Raw genomic sequence first — 13,352 nt, forward strand, 5'->3', positions numbered from 1 at the left:
TGTTTACCATCTTAATTAAAATATCACATTTCATACAATTCTTATACACTGTGCATTGGCAAACAGACACGAGTATAATTTTCATTCCGTTAATTTTTTGTGTCTGTGAAATACCAAGTTCTTGGCTGCTGCCTTAGATTCTAGATCAAACATAGCATCTCCCTATCATATATGGATCAATGTCTGGCACACATTTTAAAAGCTGACCTGTATTACATTTCTCTTTTCTTTGCATTTCCTAGTCCCTTGGACTGCAAGATCAAACCTGTCAATCCTAAAGGAAATCAATCCTTAATATTCATCAAAAGGACTGATGCTGAAGCGCCAATACTTTTGCCACCTGATACAAAAAGCTCATTGGAAAAGACCTTGATGCTGGGAAAGACTGAAAGGAGGAGGAGAAGGGGACGACAGAGGATGAGATGGTTGGATGGCTTCACCAACTCGATGGATGTGAGTTTGAGCAAGCTCTGGGAGATGGTAAGGGACATGGAAGCCTGGCATGCTGCAGTCCATGGGGTTGCAGAATCAGACACGACTGAGCGACTGAACAACTCTTTGATCGGGTTTCCCAGGTGGCTCAAGTGGTAAAGAATCTGCCTGCAATGCAGGAAATCTGGGTTCAACCCCTGGGTCAGGAAGATCCTCTGGCTGCCCACTCGAATGTTCTTGCCTGGAGAATTCCATGGACAGAGGAGCCTGGCTGGCTTACAAAGAGTCCACTGGGTTGCAAAGAGTTGGATGTGACTCAGCAACTAACACTTCACTCTTTGATCACATCAGCAAGATCCTTGGCAAGTATCTTTCCTCCTTCCCATGAGACAATACTCTATTATCCCTCACTGAATTCATTATTCTGGTACCTAGAAGCAAATTCAACTTCAATATGTGTCATTAATTTTTCAAATTCTCCTTTCTTTCAAACATTGAACTCTGCACTGGAATGATGTTAAAAAAAAAAAAAAAAAAACAGAAAAACAAAAACAAAATCCCCCATAACACTGTGTCCTAAATCCATTGGTTTTGTCTCAAGTTTCTATTTCCTAATTTAAAAAGGCTTCACTTTGTTTCCTTCTCCCCTGAAGTGGAAGTCTTAGTTGCCCATGTCTGACTCTCTGAAACACCATGGACTGTAGCTCACCAGGCTCCTCCGTCCATGGAATTCTCCAGGCAAGAATGCTGGAGTGGGTAGCCATTCCCTTCTGCACAGGATCTTCCCGACCCAAGGATCGAACCCGAGTCTCCTGCACTGCAAGCAGATTCCTTACCGTCTGAGCCATGTGGGAAACCCATTCATAAATATTTATAAGAAAAGATTCTATAGTTAACTAAGTTTGGGAAGTTAGAAAAGCAAAGTTACACAGAGTTCTTTATTATATAACTTTTTAGAACCTTTGGTACAATCATTTGAATTGTGAAGGAAGATTTCAGGGTTTTGGATAGTATATAGATTTGTGTAAGTTACATAAAAGTATAAAATTATTTCTTCATGAACATCTTAAAGGGGTCCATATTTTACAGTAAGTATTTTGAGAAACAATGTGACTGCCCCTGTTAGGGGAGGAGTAATCACACTGATGTCTGAGGTCTGTGGATCCAGATCCAAGGTGGCTGCAAATACTATGACCAATGAGGCAGAGCTACACTGCAGAGTACTGAATCTATTGCCTTTAAAACTGAAACCTCATCACAGCAGGCATATTATGAATTTAAAAGGAGGTCAAACAAAAATTGTTAACAGATTACTTATAGGTCTTTCCCTTTATGGGAAAATTATAATTTTATATGTAGGGAAGAATGAAGTTTCTTTAATGCTGAGGTAGTAAATTACTTGCCCCATGAAAGGAAAAAGTAAATTCAGTTTGTTGTAGTAAGTCAGTAATCACCCAGTAGTTTATCCATCAACCTGGAACTTGAGTTGCTTGATTTCCAAATTGAAAAGAAAGGAAAATACACACAGATACTAAAGGTCAGACAACTGAACAAGCACTTTTTAAAAGTAATAAAAATACATCACTATGAAATAAAATTCAACAAAAAGGTTTGTTAATACTTTATTAGTATTTTCTAATGGACAAAACATAATGCAAACCAAATAATATTTTAAATCTTTTTAGTTCAATAAAAATAACTGACATTCTGATTGCTGTTTCTTCTTTGTTAAAGAAGTATTGATAGAATAGTTAGGCACACAGTTGACACTTATTGTACAATGATATGCACAAGTTATCTTTAAACAATTGTAATCCTAAAATGTGCTCTTTATATTTTTCCCTTGTAATACAGGAGCCATGCTCCTATAAGCAAAATTTACTAATAACAAAAGAATTTTACAAGGAGTGACAAAACGACTTTTAAAACAAGTCCTTAAATAAAAGGATGCAACAACAACGGAATGTAAGTTGTTGGGTTAAGAAGACAGTTTAACTAGATCTCAAAACAGTAAAAATTCATTTATTTTACAATTACTCAAATACACATGCATTAAATGAAAATATTGCACAAATTAAAATTTTAGATTGTGAAATTTTATATTGTTCTTAATTTTTAAAAAATTGGTACACTTTCTAGTAGTGCTTAACTGTTTGATTTTTTTCCAAACACCCGCAGCAGAAACTTAAAATGAAGGAACTGCTATATTCAAGAAAGTTTTAAATGTTTTTTAAAATAAAAATTAAGGCTAACCAAGTGCATCCATTGGTCAATGGCACAATTGTTTTCAGCACTATTCAGAAAACCCTAATCACAGGAAATGCCCACCTAAGTATTACATTTAAATCATACAATCAACTTTTTAGAGGAATGAACTGTAAGTTAGTAGTGATGGTTTCTAAATAGTTTATGTTACCTGAAAAATCAGAAAAACTCAAAGAATGATTAATTTTGAAGGTTCTTGCCTAAAGGCACCACTGACTTAAAAACACATTCAAAAATCAAATATCAGAAGACATAAAGCCTCTTCCTGTATATATTCATATATGCAATAAATGCATTAAATGTAGTAACTTCATTAAACATAGTACACTGTACTTATGGGTTAAATATTTTACACACAGCTCGACCAAATCACTCAAAAAGTGGATCTAATTTTAGCATGACCACGGCTTTCTCTGATGTAAAACACAGATGTGCAAAGAGAAGATGCACAACCGTTTACAAAGACTACCATTTGACATTTCTGCTTTTGAAATATAAACTCTTTTAAAGAAAAATTACTTTAAAAACCCACTTACTCTAATAGTTTTTGGTATGACTGCAGTTAGCTTGCAGGGCTTCATGAAAATCTGCAATACTGCATGACCTTTCCCTGGTTGATGGCCAGCGTTCCTCATATTATCTAGAAATGCGTTTTCACATGTACACAGTAGACTCTTACATGAATTCTTCTGTTTACTCTTAATATTTACTTATGTCAAAAATATACTGGAAACGGGCGGGGGTGTATCTGAAAATCATTGCACTTACGGCCACGCTGATGCTTCCTACAGACATGTTTCACATGTTTCTTCTAAAGCCTGGGGCAGGAAGATACATTGAGAAGAAATATTATTTCTTCCACCAGAGTCAATAAAGATCTTTTCTCATTTGGAAGTTTAAATGAAAGGGATTTAATTTATGTAATTCTGAAGACATGCAACACAGGCTGAATATATGCAAACTATAAGTATGCATAACAGCATTATTAATAAATATGATCATTATCATAAAGCTTTAAAGGAAGGCTTTATTCTATCAGGCTTTGCTTCGTAAGTAGGATCTCAGCAAGAACAAGACAATACCATCTTGTCCCAATCTTAAAACTCCCAAACAACTGGGATACCAATACTCTGTCCCTTTATCCTAAGCACCCGGAAGTTCTTTTAACACCAGCATCTTGGCTCAGTGGTCTGATAAATAGCTTCACTATTATAAGGTTTTAGTGTTAAATATTTTCAAAACAAAAAACACTGAGACGCCCAAACACTTAGTCAGTGGAAGTTAAACTATGCAGAAATCCTGCATATAAAACATATGAAGACTTCCAAGATGGACAAATGGAGACTGAGAAAACTATAGGAAATGCAGAAGCTCCAAAACTGGAAAAGGTATTTTGTTGTTGGTATAAAATTATTTTAGGGACTTAAATGTATACACCGAGGGGTTTTGCCAACTTGCTTTATTTAGTAGAATTTTACATTATGCAAAATATAAATAAAAGCATATTTTAAAAAATATTATAGTTCTGTTTTCATTATTTCTTTTCATATATGTACACTGTAATAGAGTTAGGAATTTGTACATTTACATATGACTTATAAGCTCATTTAATCCTTTGATTTGCTATTTTTGCAATCACCTAACGTATGTCTAGATCACACAATTTAAAATTATCATAGAGTAACTTTCAAGAGTACTTTTTTAAAATTTCCATATTTTAAGAAGTATTTGGCAGTTCCTTCAACAAATTCTAGCCCCTATTATATAATCAATAATCTCTTAAAGAAAGCTGTAATAACTTCAAAACTTAAGTAAGAGCCACCATATGCTTCTTTTTGCACACAGAATGCCAAAATGAAACTTAATTATGAGTACCATAAGAGCAAACTAGAGCCCTTAAGACATAGAAGAATTACTTAAAATCTGTTTTCTACCAATGAATAACAAATCCAATCAAACTTTGGTTGTGACTGGTTTTATTTTACACTAGGTTTTTATGTCATGAAAACAAAAGTGTAATTTGGATATAATGTCACTTCATACTTCAAGGGCATTCTGTCATTTTCCCTAGACCTGAAACAGATGTTTCAAAGATCATTCACCTGGCTAATCTACACTATATCAAAATTCCGACAAAGATATATAAAACCATTATGCAAAACAAACCCCTCCAAACAGTACATTGCACAGTTTCCCACTGTTAAACAAATTAGCCAATTTATCTGTGAACCATTGTTTTGTGCTTTCCTTAACTCTCATATATACACTCTGGCACTTTGTCATTGCTGGAGAATGCTGATTAGTTTGAAACGGAAGAGACCAATGTCATTCTTGCTTGAGCTGTAGGCAGTATCCTCTCAGTGTTGCAAAAATATGCACCAAATCATTTAAGACACAGAAATCTCTCTTGGTACAAGTGGCTGGATTACAGACAATGATGAGAAGAATGGCAGTCATATGATGTATTAATAATCTATTCTGAGACACTAAAAGACTGGTGCAGACACAACAGTATATGAGTTAAGCCCCAGAAGATCCGTCCATACCATTAGTCCTGGACAAAATGAACACCAGTTTCAGAGATTGGAGTGTCACCTTTTCTGTAAAGAAGGCGCTTGAGTAGTTTGAAGTTTCTGTTTATATTTTTGCATCAGCTTTGACCGTGAATGCAGTTTGTTGAAAAGTTCACGGAATTTATACTGTGGAAATAAGGTTTCCAAAAAGCCTTCCAAAAAGACATAAACCATTCTCCTATTTAACTGGTTGTGCTGAAACATTTCAAAAACACGAAGAATACCTTTCCGTGTTGTCTCAGCTCCAATAATGTGCTTCAGTTCATCTAAATAAGGGGAGGGGAAATAAACACAATTCATTATCCAAAGGAAATACAAGGCCAAAAGTATTCTAAGTTAAAACATGTAAAGTACACATTTGAGTGACTGATAAATAACCAGTATTCAGTGAATGACCTTAATATAAGTTTAATAACTGACTTAAAACTTATATATGTCACAATTATGCACACACTTGTGTGGTATTGGGAGGCAATATAACAACAGAGAAAGCAGGACCCAGACTCAGAAACCCCAAATTATGTGTTATAATCTTGTCCCTTAACGTTACTCAGCTGTGTCCGACTCTTTGTGACCCTATGGACGGCAGACCACCAGGCTCCTGTGTCTGTGGGATTTTCCAGGCAAGAATACTTGAGTGGGTTGCCATTTCCACCTCCATGGGATATTCCCGATACAGGTTTGGAACCCACGTCTCCTATGTCTCCTGCATTGGCAGGCGGATTATTTACCACTGAGTCATCTGGGAAGGCCTGTCCCTTAATACCTATATAACTCACCCACCCTGAGTTTCTTTCCTCATCTGTTTATAATAACCAATATCATTATTACTGTGAGAATTTATAAAGCTTTGATGAGATAAAGTGAAAAGTGATCTGTAAACTCTAAAACACTATAAAAATATTCTCCATCTAATGCACAATGAGAAATACTACAAAGAAATGTAGAAACTTGATCTCTGATTTAAAAAAACTTGTAACACACTAACAGTGCATTGGCAGGATCTGATTGGTACAAACAGATAAAGGATTTAAGAACATGAATAAGGAAATGAGCACCAAGTGGGGAAAACAAACAAACAAACAAGACAGGCTCAAGAAATGGGGTAGAACAATTTGGCTCAATTTTAGGATTCCTGTAAAAGAAAGTGGTGAAAAGAATGGAAAACTGGCAGTGCTTCAACCAGCAGGGTGAGCACATTTGGAGTTTACTCACAGGCAACATCAAGTTACTAGAGACACTTGAGTAAGGGAACATCACGTAGGATCATTCCTAATTATTTATAAACAGGGCCCCCCAAACAACACTTTATTGCTTTCAAAAGAAACATGCAACTCCCAAAAAGTATGTTTCTAACTACGGTACAATATAATTTTAAGCAAATAGTTTTTAAATTTACTAAAAAACAGGTGAGGAATTCTGTACATATAAAAATACCTATTTTTATATCTTTCCTCACTTCCTTCAAGTCTTCATGTAAGTGTCATCCACTCACAACTGCAACTCACCTGTCATTTCCATTTTCCTGCACTATCTGTCTCCTTGGCTCTTAGCACTATCCAATATACTGTGCTTCATCTATTTCTTTTGTATGTCTTTTGTGTCCCCCTAGTGGAATGTAAACTCTAAGGAGGCAAAGATCAGTGTAAAGAATAGTGTCTGGCTCACAAAATGCTCTCAATAAATATTTATTGTACAAATGCATTAAGATTTCTTTCTACTCCGTAACTGAGTACGTCTAAAGCACCATCTGGTTTATTATAAAAGTATATTAATATCCTAGGCTACTGTTTCCCTTTATTTTTCTAAAATGTTATTTCTATAACTTGCTTTTTATCTCCAAATGCAACAGTATAGTCGAGTGGAATAAATAGCCATGTGGCAAATATCCAATTTAATGGACAGAAGAGAATTATAGATTAAAATCTATAATGAAAAATTAAAGAAAAACAAAATTATAGGAAAAGAAATAGATACTGAAAACTTAAGTATTTTTCTATTCCTTACATCCATAATTAAAATGTGGAGAAGAGATATCTAGGTATTTTAAAAGACATTTATCACCATAGGAGAAATCAACAACCCAACCAAACAAAATTTCTCTTAATGAGAGAAGACAAATGGACAAAGTAAATCTAAGTTAGTGAGATAGCAGAGTTCTAAAATAATTCAAATTACACCAAAAGAATGCCACCATGTATACTTTCTTTAGGACCATGTTTTAGCAGAGGTTAAGCATGTTTCAAAGGGATTCTTTGAAAAAATGTGCTTGTTCTCTTAAACAGAAGAAATATTCTTTTTCTGAAAACCTCATACTTCATTATACTTCATTATTAGCCCTTTCATCTGTCATGGGCTTCCCTGATAGCTCAGTTGGTAAAGAATCTGCCTGCAATTCAGGAGACCCTTGTTTGATTCCTGGGTTGGGGAGATCCCCTGGAGAAGGGAAAGGCTACCCACTCCCATATTCCTGGGCTTCCCTTGTGGCTCAGCTGGTAAAGAATCCTCCTGCAATGCAGGAGACCTGGGTTTGATCCCTGGGTTGGGGACATTCCCTGGAGAAGGGAAAGGCTACCCATTCCAGTATTCTGGCCTGGAGAATTCCAGGGACTGTATACACGGGGTCACAAAGAATCAGACACGACTGAGTGACTTTCACTTTCATCTGTCACAGATTTTATCATCAACTTTATTCTTAAAATGTTTCAAGACAGCAAAGTGAAGTGGTTAAAAGTATAATTTTTACTGAAGTGGTGAATACAGTGGTTTCAAGAACTCAAAGCTAAGTCAGAGTTCTAATACTCCTTAAACCTCGGGTGTGTGTTTTAGTTGCTCAGTCGTGTCCAACTCTTTGTGACCCTGTGGACTATAGCCCACCAGGCTCCTCTGTCCATAGGATTCCCCATGGAGTAACTATAGCACACCAGGCTCCTCTGTCTATGGAATTCTCCCGGAAAGAATACTGGAGTAGGTGGCCATTGTTTTCTCCAAGGGATCTTCCCGATCCAGGGATCGAACCCCAGTCTCCTGCATTGCAGGCAGATTCTTTACCATCTATTCCAAGGTAGATAATCAGGGAATCTACCTTGGGTATTTACACTCAATCCCTTTCAGCTGATTTTTTCCCTCATATTTAAAGCTGTGATGTTAACAGCTCCCTAGGCTTTATAATATTGTTATATTAGTGTGTGTGTGTGTGTGTGTGTTAGTCACTTAGTCGTGTCTGACTTTTTGCAATCCCATAGACCACAGCACACTAGGCCCCTCTGTCCATGGGATTCTCCAGGCAAGAACAGGTTGTCATCTCCTGCTCCAAAAGGAACTATAGAAAGAAAGAAAGTGAAGTTGCTCAGTTGTGTCCGACTCTTTGTGACCCCATGGACTATAGCCTACCAGGCTCCTCCATCCGTGGAATTTTCCAGGCAAGAGTACTGGAGTGGGTTGCCATTTTCTTCTTCAATATTGTTATGATTAGTTAAACATATATGAGAAATAACTAGCAAAATGCCTCCTGGTATATAAGCCATGAAACTGGTAAGTTATTATAGTCAAAAGGCAGCTAAATTTGGCATGCTCAACGCATGCCATAAATTCGGAAGTACAAATTGAGATTTATGCTAAAATTGTTGACTTACCTGGCATAATTGAAAGTAATTTAGTTTTTCCTGCAACTCTTGTTCTCATTCGAATACCTTTATCTCTGCATGGGATAGTCTCGGCTAAAATGCCATTTGGCCAAAAGGCATCTCTATTTAAGAAGATTAAATAAATTTTGTAAACATTTTCATTTTCTAATGATACAAGTTGGTAAAATTATTCTAATTTTCTACAGAAAACACAAATGCAAACAGAAAAAGGAAACATTTCTGAAATTCTATAGAGGTGTGATATTCAACAGATAGTAACTAAGTGCAGGGTTTACACAAGAAAAGAATAACAAAAGTATGCCCTGGAGTAACTGCACCCACATCTTACAGCTGTGTTGATTACAATGTTTCTCTCACCTATATAATCCATTCTTCTTTACTTTACAGTGTGCTGATTACTGTTCCTTAGTTCTTCAAGCCAATGAGAGGAATTAAGCACAATAACTAAGCTTCTACCTGGGATCTGGTCTCAGAGAGAGCCTGGGCAGAACAGTTCTTAACTGACAGCACATTAGAAACACCTAGGAGCTTTAAACACTCAATGTCCAGGCCTTCCACCAGATGCATTAAGTCAGACTCTGCAAATGGGACCTAAGGATCAGTCAGTACTTTTTAAAGCTGTTCAAGTGATTCCAATGTGCCCTCCAGAGGAACAACATTTACCCACCTTGAAACAGAATGAACATGCCAGGGAGGGCAGTTCAGCTTTTCTAAACAATATGGTACAGTGAGGAGAAACAGCTTCAGATTAGAGAAACTTGTTTCCCCAACTTTCTAGCACGTGAGCCTTTGGACAAGCTGTTGAACTTCTCAAATTCTCAATTTCCTTGTAACAAAATGGAAACAAAAACCCCTATCTCGTAAAGGAGGATAAAATCAGAAAGTGGCTATAGTCAAGTAGTTGGACGGTGCCAAACAAATATTGTACGCTATTGATAGTTGCCTTGTTTCTGTTACTTCAAAGGACATGATGCCATGCATATTTGTGTCCTGCTTATCTCTCACTGTTAGAAAAGATGTTTATTTCTCTGCTGTGCCATGCATTCCTTGAAGGGACTGAATCTACCTCTCAGTCCCCAGTTAAAGTGGGCTAGATACAGAGAAGGGGCTGAGAACATTTTTGGAGAATTGATATATGAACTGGAGTATCACTGCTCTTAATCTGAACCTTTTCAGAGGTTCTAAAAAAAACCTCTAAATAAAAGAGAAGGGTCTAAATAAAAATTTAGACCATGGTCAGACAAACAAATTTCTAAAATATCTCACTTAAAATCAAAGTTAGCAAATACAACTGAGAAAGATTAATCTCCAAAACTAGTTTATCTGATTATATGACCATGCCATGTAATATTTCAATTATTTTAAAGCCACATTACTGTGATAAAATGTAGCCTAAGATCTGAAAAGCTTTTTCATTTACAGATTTTTTTTTCTCTTCTGGTTCTAAAGAAAACAAAGATTAATAAATCCAAGGGATAAATGTTCATTATAATTTTTACAAGTCTTTTTGCTCATCAGTGATGATTAAAACCAATGTTATGGCCAAAAAGAAAAGGAACGCAATAAAAGTTGGTGATAACAATGCTCAACTCTGTGCTACCTGCAGAAGACCATGTCTAAAGACATACCTGAAACGTTTCACTAAGTCGGCTACTTGCTCCGGTGAGGTCATCCAATCAACATGGTCAACTATTTTTCTGAAAGTAAAGAAATTTAAATGAGTATGGTCAAGATTTTAGAAGGTAAATCAAATAGAGAAATATTATTTCTTTCATGGAGTAAGCAACTTAATTTGTGTGTAGATTATCTCTGAGAGCAATAGAATGCTTCAATAACCTTCTTCAAAGGCCAACAGAAAGAAATTCCCGTACAAAAGCTTGGGTAATCTAATTCTAAAAGTAAAACTTTAAAAGCTAAGTAAGATCAGCTCTAAGTAGTTTTTTGTTTTTTTTAAAAAAGTGGTACCTGTTAATAGTATCGCCGTATGTAGCTCTTATAAGTTGTTGAAGTAGGTTTTTGATATTCCTTCGCAACCACTGATTTCTCTCTTTTAAGTCGAATACTTCATCCATGAGAAGCAGCATTACCCTAAGTGGAATATTATCATCCACCTGAGAAAATAATGGGAAGAAATGAGATACGTTTATCTGAGTTATCTATCTCTTGTGAATGGCTAATTTTGTTGCTTTTACCAAATGATTACTATAATTTACAGGTTGGAGAACAAGTTATACTATAGCCTTTATAACTGACTTTTTATTCTAATTTAGCAAAAAATACTTTTAACATCTGTTTTGACAGAAAACAGAATTCAACAAATCTACAATGATGAGTAAACTTCAAAGCTGCACTGAAAAAAACTTCTCAAAGTGGATTCATGATGACCCTGACCTTAGGATTTGGGATCTTTTACTAGAGTCTCTGTTAGTTTATAATACATGCTAGCTAGCCCCTCTGCCTATTCTCTGGAGCAACTTTTTCAAAAGGACAAAATAGTCTCAACATTTCTTCTTATTCAATAGAACAAAATAAAATCTACACAGAACATTTTGCTTTGCTTGGTTAGTGAGTTGTACATATTAGGCATTCTTACAATAAAAAACCTGAAATAAAATCCCGTACACAGCTAACATTACAAAAGGTGACTAAATCACTAGAATTTTCTTTTAATTTTTAACAAGTAAAAATTTGTACACTTTCACCATGGGAATATTCAATTAATGATATAAAAAGTAAAGGAAGACAATGAGAATCCTCCGATGTGGAAATATATAGAGAAAACAAGAAAGGTGCAGATCCAGAACTGCAACAAACTGCATGACTGCTAGTAATTTTCTAATTCTTTGATCACTAAGCTATTCTTTTCTATTTCCTCATCAATGTTGCAATTTGAATACTGAGAAAACAGCATGAGTCATTCATTTTTCACTGTGTTGTAAACATTTTCTTAAGTGTGCCTTCTCTTTACATATCAAAAGTTCATGGCTTATCTACTCTCAATACTGCTCTATTCTCTGATCAAGTATATTCATGAGCTTAGTGCCACCTAACAATTCTAATGAACAAATTATAAACATTTACTAAAAGGCATAATGTTATGGATATTATAACAGTACAACACACAATAAACATTCTAAAATATTATTGAAAAAACAAAAATATTATCTTTAAGACAGTTTACTGTAAAGAAATCCAATGAGAAATTGAAGGGGATAATTATAACTTTAAAATAAATCTGCATAATAGGACAGAATATAAAGCACAGACTCAATATATAAAATAATTTAACTTGTAACAAGGGAGAAACATACAATGGGGAAAGCAGGCCTTCTCAATAAATAGTGCTTAGGTCAACTGAACTCCTACATCACTCTACACACAATAATCAATTCTAGATGAATAGCAAATCTAAGTTTTGGCATGGTGAAGAAAAATGATGTTTGAAGAAAAGCATAGGAGAACATCTATGTGACTGTGCAGTAGACACAGATTATACACCGAGAATAAAAGCACGCAAAGTGGAAGATATTTACAATATACAAATACTTGTATCTGACAAATAACCAATACTCAGATTATACAATGTACTCTTACTAATCAAAGACAAAGACAGACAGCCAAGCCAACAGAAAAATGGGGGAAAGGACTAGACATATAAGACAGGACACTCAAATGGACAACAGACTTATGATCAGAGAAATGTAAATCCATATGATATACAACAACCAGAATGGCTAAAATTAAAAAGGCATAACATAAACATATTGAATTCTGGCAGGCTGTGAACCTCTGAAATTCTCATGCATTGCTGATGGTAATGTAAGTGGTACAACAGTGTGGAAAACTATTTGAGAGTATCTATTAAAACTGAATATATTCATAACCCCTGACCAAGCAATTCCATTTCTGGGTACAGAGAGAAATGTATACATACTTATTTAATCAAAAGGTATGTACCCAAATGTTTATAGGAGTACTGTTCATAACATAGCAAATAAATTGTATTATATTTACAAAATGTGGTACTGTAAGGCCACAAGAATGAAGAAACCACAACCACACAGAACAACATGGAAGGCTACCACAATGTTGAACGAAAAAAGCCAGACTAAAAGGAGTACATACCTTACAGTTTCATCTATATAAAGTATAAAAGCAGGGTAGAAGTCAGGACAGTGATTATCCTTGGCAGGGGAGAGGACAGTGATAGGAAGAGAGCATTAGGGGCTTTCTGGGGTACTGGCAACGTTCTGCTTCTTGTTTATAGTGCTGGTTACTTGGGTATGTTCAGTTTGTAAGAATTCATCAAACTTAATGTTTAAAATATAAGTATATTAATGACATATACATATTATAGTTCATTAAAAAGTTAAAAAGATCTGCAAAGTATGATTTGAATTCCAATTGACTGCTACCAAAACAACAATTAACTCAC

The 13,352-nt window shown here is 35.4% G+C and overlaps 1 protein-coding gene across 1 annotated transcript in view; it reads right to left on the reverse strand.

Moving 5' to 3' along the window:
- Nucleotides 1-4,728: 4,728 nt before the first annotated feature.
- The window catches only part of SNX13 (sorting nexin 13), a 143,196-nt gene continuing 134,572 nt past the window's right edge, over nt 4,729-13,352 (reverse strand). The window contains exons 23-26 of the mRNA XM_052638615.1: nt 10,883-11,028; nt 10,546-10,614; nt 8,906-9,018; nt 4,729-5,536 (exon numbers count right to left, since the gene is read on the reverse strand). Coding sequence (XP_052494575.1) covers nt 5,289-5,536; nt 8,906-9,018; nt 10,546-10,614; nt 10,883-11,028 — 576 coding nt within the window. The 3' untranslated portion in view covers nt 4,729-5,288. The remainder of the gene's footprint in view (nt 5,537-8,905; nt 9,019-10,545; nt 10,615-10,882; nt 11,029-13,352) is intronic.

This window comes from Budorcas taxicolor, chromosome 4 (assembly GCF_023091745.1).
Source record: "Budorcas taxicolor isolate Tak-1 chromosome 4, Takin1.1, whole genome shotgun sequence".
Classification (NCBI taxonomy): domain Eukaryota; kingdom Metazoa; phylum Chordata; class Mammalia; order Artiodactyla; family Bovidae; genus Budorcas; species Budorcas taxicolor.